General features: G+C 40.5%; 1 protein-coding gene across 1 annotated transcript in view; it reads right to left on the reverse strand.

Moving 5' to 3' along the window:
• smc3 (structural maintenance of chromosomes 3) overlaps window positions 1–14,245 on the reverse strand; it is a 132,889-nt gene that overhangs the window by 32,266 nt on the left and 86,378 nt on the right. Inside the window, exons 19-23 of the mRNA XM_072557046.1 lie at window positions 12,462–12,615; window positions 9,655–9,805; window positions 6,900–7,058; window positions 6,180–6,287; window positions 5,224–5,332 (exon numbers count right to left, since the gene is read on the reverse strand). Of these exons, the coding sequence (XP_072413147.1) occupies window positions 5,224–5,332; window positions 6,180–6,287; window positions 6,900–7,058; window positions 9,655–9,805; window positions 12,462–12,615 (681 nt within the window). The remainder of the gene's footprint in view (window positions 1–5,223; window positions 5,333–6,179; window positions 6,288–6,899; window positions 7,059–9,654; window positions 9,806–12,461; window positions 12,616–14,245) is intronic.

Below are 14,245 nucleotides of genomic sequence, written 5' to 3' on the forward strand. Positions count from 1 at the left end.
TGGAAACATCTTCCCAACATCTACTCTGTCCATGCCAGTCTTTATTCTGTAAATTTCAATTAGATCATCTCTCATTCTTCTAAACTCCAATGAGCAAAGATCAAGAGTCCTGAAACATTTCTCATATGTTAAGCTTTTCATTCCTGGGACCATTCTCGTGAACTTCCTCTGAACATGCACCAGGGTTAGTATATCCTTCCTGAGAAGATTTGTAGCTTGGGTGCCTGTTGTTGTGGCTCTGTTCGCTGAGCTGGGAATTTGAATTGCAGACGTTTCATCCCCTGTTTAGGTGACATCCTCAGTGCTTGGGAGCCTCCTGTGAAGCGCTTCTGTGATCTTTCCTCTGGCATTTATAGTGGTTTAAATCTGCCGCTTCCGGTTGTCAGTTCCAGCTGTCCGCTGCAGTGGTCGGTATATTGGGTCCAGGTCGATGTGCTTATTGATTGAATCTGTGGATGAGTGCCATGCCTCTAGGAATTCCCTGGCTGTTCTCTGTTTGGCTCGTCCTATAATAGTAGTGTTGCCCCAGTCGAATTTATGTTGCTTGTCATCTGCGTGTGTGGCTACTAAGGATAGCTGGTCGTGTCGTTTCGTGGCTAGCTGGTGTTCATGGATGCGGATCGTTAGCTGTCTTCCTGTTTGTCCTATGTAGTGTTTTGTGCAGTCATTGCATGGGATTTTGTACACTACATTGGTTTTGCTCATGCTGGGTATTGGGTCCTTCGTTCTGGTGAGTTGTTGTCTGAGAGTGGCTGTTGGTTTGTGTGCTGTTATGAGTCCTAGTGGTCGCAGTAGTCCGGCTGTCAGTTCAGAAATGCTCTTGATGTATGGTAGTGTGGCTAGTCCTTTGGGTTGTGGCATGTCCTCATTCCGTTGTCTTTCCCTGAGGCATCTGTTGATGAAATTGCACGGATATCCGTTTTTGGCAAATACATTGTATAGGTGTTCTTCTTCCTCTTTTTGCAGTTCTGGTGTGCTGCAGTGTGTTGTGGCCCTTTTGAATAGTGTCTTGATGTGTGTGTGTGTGTGTGTTGGGGTGGTTGCTTTCGTAGTTTAGGACTTGGTCTCTGTTGTGGCTTTCCTGTATACCTTTGTGGTGAATTCTCTGTTAGGTGTTCTCTGTATACCTACGCAGATGACAAGCAACATGAATTCGACTGGGACAACACTACGATTATAGGACGAGCCAAACAGAGAACAGCCAGGGAATTCCTAGAGGCGTGGCACTCATCCACAGATTCAATCAATAAGCACATCGACCTGGACCCAATATACCGACCACTGCAGCGGACAGCTGGAACTGACAACCGGAAGCAGCAGATTCAAACCACTATAAATGCCAGAGGAAAGATCACACAAGCGCTTCACAGGAGGCTCCCAAGCACAGAGGATGTCACCTAGATAGGGGACGAAACGTCTGCAACACAAATTCCCAGCTCAGCGAACAGAACCACAACAATATCTTTCTGAGATAGGGGGCCCATAACTGCACACAATACTCCAAATGTGGTCTGACTGGCGTCTTATAGAGCCTCAGAAGTACATCCTTGCTGTTATATTCAAATCCTCTCAAAATAAATGCCGTCATTGCATTTGCCTTCCTAACTACTGACTTACCTGCAAGTTTGCCTTGAGAGAATCCTGGACTAGAACACCCGTCTCTTTGCACTTCAGACTTCTGAATGTTCTCCCCATTTAGAAAATAGTCCAGGCCTCTATTCTTCCTACCAAAGTGCATTACCTCACACTTTCCCACATTGTACTCCATCTGCCACTTCTTTGCCTACTCTCCTAACTTGTCCAAACCCTTCTGCCTCCGCATAGCTACCTGTCGCCTTTTCTTTAAGAAGTCTGCAAACTTAGCTTGAATGCCCTCAGTTCCTTCATCTAGATCATTATCGTATAAAGTGAAATGTTGTGGTCCCAACACTGACCCTCCTGGAACACCACTTGTCACTGGCTGCCACCCTGGGAAAGAGCCTTTTCATCCCCACCATCTGCTTCTGCCAGACAGCCAAGCTTCTTTCCATGCTCGCACCTTACCTCTAACACCATGGACCCTTACCTTACCTAGCAGCCTGAGTAACCTTTAAACTTTAGAGTGGTGCTAGAAAAGCACAGGTTAGGCAGCATCTGAGGAGCAGGAAAATCGACGTTCCGGGCAAAAGCCCTTCATCATGCATTCCTCACGAAGGGCTTTTGTTCCTGCTCCTGCTCCTCGGATTCTGCCTGACCTGCTGTGCTTTTCTAGCACCACTCTAATCTTGACTCCGATGCCCAGCATCTGCAGTACCCACTTCTGCCTGGCCTGAGTAACCTTACCATTTAAAAAAAATCTGTCCTTTGGTTCTTCTTACCAAAGTGAAAAACCTCATTTTCTGCTCATGATGACTCACTTTTCTTCATACACCCAATTACCTGTATCATACCTGCCAATTTCAATTTGCGCTACAATCTACACTAAAAATTACTCCCTTGCCATGAGTCCTTATGTCAAGCAACAACTTTCAACATGGCATCTTCTCAAACGCCTTGCAGAAATATAAATATATTACTACCTTGCTGTTAACTTCCTCAGATTTATTAGAGATAATCTGCCTTTCGTAACAGTTTGCTGACTCCAGTTAATCATACAATAGTTTACTAATTGCCCTGTTATTGCTTCCTTAATAAAGGATTCTCCCATTGATTAATGTTGGACAAAATGGCCTGTTATTTCTGGTTTTCACTCTCCTTCCCTTCTTAAACAGAAGGCGTATATTTGGTACCATCTAATCCAACAGAAGAAATTTCAAGTGCTTAGGGAATGTTGGAAAATTACAATCGATGCATCAACCATTTTAAAATCAAACAGTAATAGGATTTTGGTCCAGTCGCATTTGGAATACTGTGTACAACTCTGGTCGCCACATTACCAAAAGGATGTGGATACTTTGGAGAGGGTACAGAGAATGTTCACCAGGATGTTGTCTGGTATGGAGGGCACTAGCTATGAAAAGAGGTTGAGCAGATTAGGATTATTTTCATTAGAAAGATGGAGGTTGAGTGGTGGTAGTGGTGATGGTTTTTGGGGGGGGGGGGGGGGGGGGGGGCGTTGGGAAGAAGAGGAGGAACCTGATTGAGGTCTACAATATCAGGATGAATAGCAAGAAGCTTTTTCCTCCCCAGAGTGGAGGACTCAATTACTAGGGGTCACGAGTTCAAGGTGAGAGGGGAAACGTTTAAGGGAGATATGCGTGGAAAGTTTTTCATGCAGAGGGTGGCAAGTGTCTGGAACACGTTGCTAGTGGAGGTGGTAGGCAGGCATGATAGCGCCATTTAAAGATATATTTAAACAGATACATGAATGGGCAGGGAGCAGAGGGATGCAGATCCTTAGGAAATAGACGACAAGTTTAGATAGAGGATCTGGATCTGCAGATGTTCGGAAAGCTGAAGGACCTGTTTCTTTGTTCTTGTTCTAAAACCATCTGATGTTCATCATTCGGTCTTTTAGGGGACTTATCAGCTTTCAACCTTGTTAATTTCTCCAATATTTCATTTTAAGTTTTGCATTCTCATCAGTCCCAGATTTCTTTTTCAATCTTCAAATATACAGACACAAAATATTTGTTTAACACTCTCTTCCTGATCTTTATATATAACTGACCCCTGCCAGAAGTCAGGTGAGAGAAGAACTGCATTAGGGAGTGATGCCCCAGCGGGAAAATTACCAGTTAATATTTGTTGTCTGTGGCTGACACAGAAGAATTGCTGCTTAGATGAGGTAGGCAATTTTGCACCTCAGTTTAAGCACAGCCTTAGGAGAATCATGTAAAATACAATCAACTTATGACCACGTTCAGAATCTGCAGTTTTATTTTAAGAACAACCTTTTTGTATTGGTCTTTGAACAAGTGTAAAAATTCAGTAACATTCAACTGAGCAAATCACTTATGATGATTTGGAATTCCACTTTCACGGTTTTATCAATAATTTATGCAATTATGAACAGTCAATTAGCAAAGTATAATTTACCAGTCACATGAACTAATTACATGATGTAACTAATGCACAACCTATAACAGTTACAGGAAATTTTACAGTTGATGAGCACAGGTGCACCCCATTGAATTTATTTATACTTGCGCAATTTATTGAATATGCACAGAAAACGTTATAAAATAACAAGTCTCTGAAGTATGCATGACCTCAGTATTAATATCAGAAAGGATTCTTCACAAAATAGCAGTGCAAATCTGGAAGTCTAGCTGTTGAGGCTAGATCAATTGAAAATGTCAAAACATTCTCAAGAGATCCTCCTGGTGTCCTGCCAATGTTTATCTCTCAACCAACATCACTAAAACAGATAAAAGTAAAACACTACAGATGCTGGGAATCTGAACTAAAGAAAAAGTTGGAAAAAGGCAGATCAGGCAGCATCTGCTGAGAGAGAATGCAGACCTTATGTTTCAAGTTCAAATTGATTAAGACAATTTATATTACACTTGAAAGGTTACTTCAGTTTCTCTCTTCACAGATGCTGCCAGACCTGCCGAGTTTCTCCAGCTTCGGGGTGGCAAGATGGCTCAGTGGTTAGCATTGCTGCTTTGCAGCGCCAGGGTCCCAGGTTCGATTCCACCCTCAGGCAACTGTCTGTGTGGAGTCTGCACATTCTCCTCATGCCTGCGTGGGGTTCCTCCGGGTGCTCTGGTTTCCTCCCACAGTCCAAAGATGTGCAGGACAGGTGAATTGGCCCTGTTAAATTGCCCACAGTGTTAGGTACATTAGTCAGAGGGGAAACAGGTCTGGGTGGTTTACTCTTCGGAAGGTCGGTGTGGACTGGTTGGGCCAAAGGGCATGTTTCCACCATGTAGGGAATCTAATCTAATCTTTATCTATATTTGTTTCACTAAAAGAGATAAGCTGGTCATGATCACGCTGCAGTTTTGTAGCCTTGCTGCATTCAAGCGGCTACAGCTTGTTTCTCTGTTAGACTTCAAAAGCACTTCATTAATTATAAATCCCTATGGGACATTCTGACATTGCACAAAATGCTTTATTAATCAAAGTTGAATTCAGCTGAACTCCTGAGATCTAATCTGCTGCAACACAACTTTATTTTTTAGAAGGCAAGTTAGGATCCCACCTCAATCAAAGCAATCAGATCCTGCTAGGTGCAAAAGTTGCAATTTAAGCATCGATGAAAACAAATCAGAAAACATAAATTGCAATAGTTCTAACCTTCTGCACGTGCTGTCGTCTCTCTCACGCGTTTATTAATGTTCTCTAGTTCAGATGTTGTGGCATTTAGAACAGTATTGCCCTCAGTTTCTCGCAGGTCATTTAACTCCTAAGTAAAGGGAGCAAGCAACCAATTAAATTTGAGTCCAATGTCATTTCTGTTTGATGTATACTGGTAAAAGGCATGGTAAGTTCTCATACTGCATAGTTGCTCTTAATACAATAAAGCAAACCACAACATGGATCAAGCATTCCCTGGGGGAAGTATAATAAAACTTTCATATCTTAATGTAAAACTATTCACTTACCTCTGAAATCACTACGGCAAAACTTTCTAATCCTCTTAAACATCACTACTAATTAGTGGCAAAATATAGGATATTGCATCATTAACTTTACATCATTTGGAACAACCAAAATCATTTCACTTGGGATGCTTGCAATCATTTGTAAGAGGAGACTTTTACCACATTTTTATCAACATAATCCAAATGAATGCATTAAAACAAAAGCAATCACCTTCTTAGTCAACAAGTCAGCAAGTTTGATATACTTTACTTACATCATGTTCAATTTTAATTTTTACTCTGCTAGCCATGTTCAAGTCTCAACAAGATTGACATTCAGTGGCATGTCTTAGCACTAATATTTGCTCTATATATGGCTTTATTCAAAAGTCAAAGTGTTTTTTATATTGACTGTAAATTAAATCCAATTAGGAATTATTATTTTAGATAAATATCAACTTAAACCCTTGAAAGACCGACAATAGGCATAATGAAATCAGATCCACTAATTCACAGATTGTACTTTGGAGATATGCCAAAATGATGAAAACTTAGAAAAATTTTGTTAGTCTCCTGACTGAACTTTTTCCAAACTATATACAATTACAACATCTGTTACTGTACAAATCTCACATGTATATTAACAATTAACCAAAACAGTTGCTTTACCTGTTCAACCTGGTCCAAGCGCTTTCTTAAATTTTCACTGAGGTAAGTCTCCAATCTGGTCATTATACCTTCCAACTTAATTCGTTCATTTAATAATTGACGGTTATCCTAGACAGACAAACAATTTTTTTAAAAAACGGTCAATCTGGCCAAGATTAAGGGTATGAATAATGTTGATTAACAATCCTCTTTTCTGCCTTGAAGCAACTGAACTCTTTCAAGCTGTCATGCACAGGTGTTAGATCATAATATCACGAGTCTATTATCTTAAAAAAACTTATCCTTACATGCATGATCTGACACATACTACATTAAAATTTCCACTGTCTCAAACCACCAATGTAATTCATCAAAGCACTGCTGCACTTCTTTTCAATGCTCAGAAAATGTTCAGGTTTATAATGGATCACCAATTACTTCTAAATCATCCTGACCATTACTTCTGATACCAGTACTGTTTTGAATGCTTCTTTATAATATTCATAGAATGGCTTCAGGTATTTTGCCCATTACGGATGATAACTTTTCTCTAAGCAAGGCAATTAATTTCGAGATGGTTCTTTTAAAATTAAAAATACTTTCGCTGATATGAATTCAAGTAACAGTGACCACGCTCTCAGAAACCTTTACCTTTCACATTAATTTTAGTATTTTAAAAAATTGTTGAAATTTGCAAGCAGTGCAAAAAAAACTAAGATCTCGCATTTCCAAAAATCATACCTGTTGGAGCTGTCGGATCTCATCGTTGAGTGCATCTACTCTTTTTTGATCATCCAAGCTAAGCTGAGAGAGCAGGTCTGTACCAAGCTCAGCTTTTAGGGATTCCCTTGTTGACTCCATTGCATGCAAACTGGCCTCCAGACTCTGCAAACTCCGTTGCTGTATAAACAAAACAGAAAGTTGACATTACAGATATTACCCAGTCAATCATAATTTCTGAATGACAATTCAAACTTTCAACAAAAAGAACATGCATATCACAATCGAGTTAAAAAGGTACTGAAAATGATAGCCAAGACTATCAATTCCTTTTTTAAACTAAATGTGCATTTTGCTTCATTCAATTTCACTGTTTTACCTGCTGCTAAATGAATCAAATACTTGTGTTTCACAATGTTCCAGACTGAAATGCTGATACAGGAATCCCTATAAAATATTTCATGACTCAGAAGTTTTCCAACAGATTTGACTCAGTGGGTAGAATTTTCCCCATTTTTAGTTCAAGTGTTTTGTCGAGTGAGAATCTAATGTGATTTTGTTTTTTGTGCACCTTCTTTGCAGACTAACTTAGTATTCCCCCCTCTGTTCAATCACCCTATGATCCTTTCTGCCTGTACCTGCATGCAAAATAAAACTTTTCACTGTACTTAGATACATGTGACAACAATAAATCAAATCAAATGAAACCTGGTCTGCCAATATACCACAGCAGATTTTCTCACGTAATCCTCCGCTTGCCATCCCACTAATTATGCAACTGATCACTTGTGATGCCTTTTTCAGTGAAATAGTGTTTGGAGAGACTTTACTGCTCACCAAGACCAGGACCTGGCCTTCACACCCACACTGACAGCATATTTAAAAGCTAGCTGCACATCACTTCAGATGCTGCAAACCTGGAACAACTGTTCACATTATGGTGCTTGGACCTTTATGTCAGGACATGACCCAGGGGAATTGAAAGTTTGCTCTTCATTTCATGGACAGATACCCAGCGGTCTTGAAAGACAGGGCAGTTATTTTTTCAGCTGACTGCACAGGAGGCCACGCGGGCCTGCAGTGATGTCAGTGCTGTGCCCCTCGTGAAGCAGGACCCCAAGCTGTGCAGGAAGCTCTGCAAGGCTAAGTGCCACCATCTTCTCCTGGTACCTCGCTCTCAGGGCAACCATTTGCTCTAACTCTGCCTCTCACCAAGGTTGATAGACTAGGAACTCTCACTACTGCCTGCATTATCTTCACTCAACAGCTCAACTACCTCACCTTCCCAAACTGCTAACCGTTCAAGCTCTTTGCTTTTTACTCACTAGGAGTACCGACCTTATAATCTCTCCTGTTTAAATATCACTACTAATCGATCTTCCCTCATGACTGATCCCTCACTATCTCATTGCAGGAAACAAATCAGCAAACCTCCCAAATTGATGCTTCAAAAGTATTCTAAACCAACAGCTTCCAACTCTGGACTGTTTTCATTGATCTGCAGTACCGGCATGGCCTAATCCCTGGATTTTGAAGATACAGAACCTGACTGACCATTGCCAAATTCTTTGAGTGTAATCAGGCAAGCTTCTTGACTAATTGTAACAGCAGGCCTCTTCAACTCACTAAGGACTACTCCCCCACTTGACTGGCACAACATATTTTACTCTTCACACTCCCCACTGTCAAAAGCTGCATGCCTGACCCACTGTACTGCAAGACACTGGCAGCCTGTAACTAAGCACTACAGGCCCCGTGAGCTAAGAAAACATTGTGAACCACACAGATCTCATGTCAGTGGTTAAATTACTGAGTACTTATTGAGAAAGCATTACGTGCAACAGCTGGCAGTTCCAAATAAGTGTCAAGTAAGTGAACAGCAAGAAAGCAAGCCAAGAACTATCAGATGCATCATTAATCATGAATGCTCCTGTGGGCAAAGTAACCTGGCAAAAGTCTGCAAGTCACAGGCACCTAAGCTCCAATGGGCTGAAGTGGTGGCTGAGTTGGGATGACAACAGGCATAATGATGTGGTGAGGCTCATGGCTTGCCAATGCCAACTTGCAGTGACAAAGGATGATGGAGGATGGTGGCCACAAACATGTAGATATAACGTTGCACAGAAGCAGCTGCATAATGACGAGGCCAAGTATTTAACAAGCTGCAACTGTTTGGTACCTGCTCTGATTTACACCAGGAATTGTCCCATCTACCTTTCCAGGGAAAGAGAGCAGAATTGGAAGGCGAACAAATACTGAGTTGGAGCTTGAATGACATGCAAATACTGAAGGTAGTCATGCTCAATGGCAAGATTTTGAAGTCACCATTTAAGGTTGGGGTGGGGAAGGGAAGAACTTTTTCTTGACACAGAGACCAATTTTTTTTCAGAACCATTGCACTTTCCCAACATCGCTTATATCACACCAGACAAAGGGGGGGGGGGGGGGTGGGAATTCTGCCATTCTCTACTTAGAAAATCATTTCAGAACTACTGAACTATAAATGATCTACAAGGTGCAACATTCCTTCAAAAGTACTTTACAAATCTACACCCTCTGCCACCTTGGACCTGACTGGGATTTCTGCAGGTTGGCAACGAAATCCAGTGAAGATGGGCCTTATCAGCTGGCAGCCTTACTGAATCTCGGTTTTAATTTTAATTAGTTTTAATTTCTGGCTGCAGTCAGCTGCAAATCAGGAGGTTATCTTGGCTCAGTTGATACCAATGCTGATTTAGATGTTATCAGTTTTGCAAAGCATCAACTGAACTGTTACCTTGGGCATGAAGGTTTTCTCAGACTGCTGCCTCTTCTCCTTCAACATCTTCATTTCTGATAGAATGCTATCTCGTGATGCTTTAAACTTTCTCTGCTGCGTTTCAATCTGCTGCATTTGGTTCATCAATTGGTCAATTTCATTATTAATCTGTACACTGTGCTAAGGAACAATACTTTTGCCAATTTCAGAACAAAATCTTGTACATACCATCCACAGATTTTTAGTTATATAAAAAATTTTAATATATGTTGATCCATGAAATGTATCTCTTGGTCTTTTAAGAAAAGATTCTTAATATGCAAACATGAACAAGGATGGACTGGTCACTTTTCCGTGACAACACACAAACACTTAAAAACATTACTAAGACTTAATATTTTAAAAATTTAACTATCTTTTCATAACTTTTAAGATACTGTTTCATCAACATTAAAAAAAAACAAATAAAAAAATTATTTTTAAAAGGATTGTTCAAGAATGAGCTTTACAGCGTCTCCAGTGAACGGCTGAGGTTTTTTTCATTCTAAAATCAGAAGTTAAAGAAGTCTAAAAGACATGTGAATAGGAAAAGTTTGGAGGGACAGTGACCAGGAGCAGGCAGGTGGGACTAGTTTAGTTTGAGATTATGGTCAGCAAGGACTGGTTATACCGAAGGGTCTGTTTCCATGTTGTATGACTCTATGACATGCAAAGTATAAACACAAGTTAGTTCAAGCAACTTCCTAATATTTTGTGGTCCTCTTTGTTCTATGACTTACACCTTTTATTTATCTCAGCATTTGTCAGTATAAGGGCAAGATCAAAGTATCACATTCTCAGCAGATCAGCAGTCACAAATAGCATCAAGATTTAGGATGACAAGTAGAAAGTGCACAGACTCAAGTAGAGAGGTAGTTGCAGAGCAACAGAACTTTTTTTTTACAAAACCCCTATGAAAAGGTATGTCACACATTAACTTCAGCTTTCAGAGAATATTGAAAGAAGTGTTTAGCTCCCAAAGTAACTAATTCTCATTAAAAATACACAGTATGGTTATCTGACTGAGGATGCTCAAATGGATAATCTCTTAATTTTTTTTTAAAATTACATATATTGACATGCTTTCCAGAGTAGTTATGTAATGCATCACAAGCAACCTCCTTTTCTTTTTAAAGCAAATTAGGGTTCCCTACACATAAACTTGCTCAGAATTAAAATAATCACTTACATTTACATGCTGAAAAATGTGTTGCTGGAAAAGCGCAGCAGGTCAGGCAGCATCCAAGGTGCAGGAGAATAGAAGTTTCGGGCATAAGCCCTTCTTCGTATGCCCGATACGTCAATTCTCCTGCTCCTTGGATACTGCCTGACCTGCTGCACTTTTCCAGCAACACATTTTTCAGCTCTGATCTCCAGCATCTGCAGTCCTCACTTTCTCCTACTTACATTTACATGCTTGATTTAAAGAATCATTTTCTGAATTGTGCATCTCATTAGCTCAAACGTCCACAAAGCCAATTACTATTATTTAGAGAAACCGTATTGTGCTTGGCAAAGTATTGTGTCATATCTACACTCTGTTTGTCCTAAGTTAAAGACACTAATTTAAAATGAATCATGTGGATCTGAAAAGTACTCATTACTATCACTAGAAAAGCAAAGGTCATAATAATTTATCACATACTGACTCACTCCTTTTTGGAGTCCAGTTTTGACGAATGATAAAAAAATGTCTCTTCACACAATATATTTTCAAGAACACCAGCAGCGAAATGTCACTGAAAACCAAGGTGAATAAATATCTTTTCGTTTTCCTTCCCACCCTCACCCTACTCAAAAGACTACCCTGTAAAAATGAAATTGGCAAAAACAAATTATCTGCTACAGAATAAAGCCATGTATTTCTACTCTAGTCCGGACACCTTTTAAATATTTAAAAGCATGACCAAAGAAATTTTTTAAAATTAATCTTCTACGTAAAATAAATTCATTTCACAGGATCAAGCATTGCCTTTGAGAACAAAATGATAAGCAGTAGTAATAAAATCATTATACTCAAGTATCTGAACGTTTGGGTGTTTTGGACACATAGATGAACAGAGTACAAAAACTAAAAATTCTTTTCAGAACTAAGTCTACACAAACAACTCTATATGTACGGTAAGTTAAAACAAAAATAGATGCGTTCTTCATTTATGTATTAATGTCACAAACTTATACACGGGTCTTTAGAACATAGAGCAAAGGAGGCCATTTGGTGGGCGGCACGGTGGCACAGTGGTTAACACTGCTACCTCACAGCGCCAGAGACCCAGGTTCAATTCCCACCTCAGGCCACTGACTGCGAGGTTTGCACATCCTCCCCGTGTCTGTGTGGGTTTCCTCTGGGTGCTCCGGTTTCCTCCCACAGGTCAGGTGAATTGGCCATGCTAAATTGCCCGTAGTGTTAGGTGAAGGGGTAAATGTAGGGGTATGCGCTTTGGTGGGTCGGTGTGGACTTGTTGGGCCAAAGGTCCTGTTTCCACACTGTAAGTAATCTAATCTCATCTGGTTTATTGTGGCCTAGACCAGCTCTTTGTCAGAACTGTCCAACAAGTTCCACTTCCCTATTCTTTCCACACAGCCCTGCAAATATTTTGCCTTCAAATATTTATCCAATTCCCACTTTGAAGTTATACCGAATCTACAGCCACCACCACTACAGGAAGTACTTTCAGGATGACAATTCAATGTGTAAAACCACAGAATATTTACAGACATAAGTCTCTATTGCTAACACTTCCCTTAAACTTTAAAGAATAAAGTAACAGAAGTTTTGAAGGATATTCTCAATGTTTCGACGGAGGTTTTCATTCAGCTTTGCTTCCAACTCAGATAATTCTTCCTCTGCTTTTCGGGCATCCTTCTGAAGCTCAAGTCTTGATTTTCTAGTGTCATAATAGCCACCTGTTAATGCACCTCGATGACTGACCTGGTCACCTAGGAGAAACAGAACAACATCTATGACCACTGAAAAACATCAACAGTACGTCACAATTCTTAAACACAAGATCGGTCAGGAACTGCATAAATCCATAAATAAATATACAACACAAAGATTATACAAAATAAAAGCGGAGTTTTACAATTCTTGGAGCAGGTTAGCAGGCAGCTGAGTAGTGTAAAACTGGGCATATCATGGCAGCCTTTCTGCCAGCTGCCACTCCATGGCAATTTTACATAGGGTAAGAGGCACCAGGCAGTCCACCCAACCTTTGGTTAATTGAGACTCTTAAGTGACCAATTAATGACAAGAGCTTCCAACTGCTCTGTCACAATTTCAACATGATAAGTGGAGGGCAGAGGCAAGTTGGAAGCCAGTCAGGCAGGCCTCACCCATCTGATTACGGATAGGAAAGGGAAGGGATATCTCCTTTTCAGCATCCACTCCTACCACATGGAGGCTCCCCCTACCTATAAGCTTTCACTCCTCACCGCTCTGTTCACCCTCCTTCCCTGTCCTTGTGTCTCTGGATAATTATAACCATTCCACTCTCAAAGTCTGGTTGTAATTTCCACTGGAGCCTAGATGTATCCGAGCAGTAGCCACTGCTCATTGTGCTGCTAGCCATTGATTGCCAGCAGAAGTGTGACTGGTACCCCAGATGAGGGTGCCTGTCTCACTGAAGACAATTAGTGACCTCATTAAAGGCCATTTGGCTGCAGGGCAATCCACCAGAATGGCTTGGCATTAAAATTTTCACGAGGGTGACAGGGGTAACCCCAGTGCCACAAAATGTTGTCTTGTGGCTCATTGAAAAAGCAATCAGTCTCAGAAAGGCAGAATCCACTTGAATTGTAATAGTGCATGATAAAGGTGTTTTTAACCAAATCATGTGCATAAGATTAATATTGAAGACAGCTAACTTAATTAGTCAGAAGGGAAGAATGGCAGACAACACTGCAAATAAAATATAAATCTATAGTATAGATATCAAATCTACATTTCTTTAAGAGACAGTTTCTGTTGTAGTTACCAAAGTTCACTTGGCAACCAATCAGCACTTTCCTCACATGCAACATAAATGTTTGTTTGCCATGTGATATTGACAGAGACAGCAAAAAGATATCACTTCCACGTGATATCGACAGAGATAGCAAAAAATGGAGGCTGCCACTGCTGAAACACCAAAGGGGTATCTCATATACTGGAATGATGGTCAGCAATGTCCATGGTATTTTCCCTCAAAGATACCCATCCAATCATAAGCATGCCTGCAGAACATCTACACCAGGATCTTAGGTGATGGAAAAGCAACTTTCCAAATGCTACCAATTAACTGAAGTCTATTACTATTCACGTGGTCATGCTGCACAGGATGCTTTTATCTTTGGGGAACTTCAAAAGAGGCAAATTTTCTAGCACTTCAAGTAGAGATGGAGCAGACAGCTACACTACAGGGTGAAATAGTTGGACAAAAAGAAATGGGGAGTTAAAACGTCAAGCCATTTGCAACAATGAGAAAATCTAACCCAAGAAACCAAGTATGTGGGTTCAGGGGAGTGAAGAGGAAGAAACTTGTATGTGAATGAAGTAGAGTAAGGAAGCAAGTGAAATAAATTTTAATTT

The sequence above is a fragment of the Chiloscyllium punctatum genome, chromosome 38 (assembly GCF_047496795.1).
Source record: "Chiloscyllium punctatum isolate Juve2018m chromosome 38, sChiPun1.3, whole genome shotgun sequence".
In the NCBI taxonomy this organism is placed as follows: domain Eukaryota; kingdom Metazoa; phylum Chordata; class Chondrichthyes; order Orectolobiformes; family Hemiscylliidae; genus Chiloscyllium; species Chiloscyllium punctatum.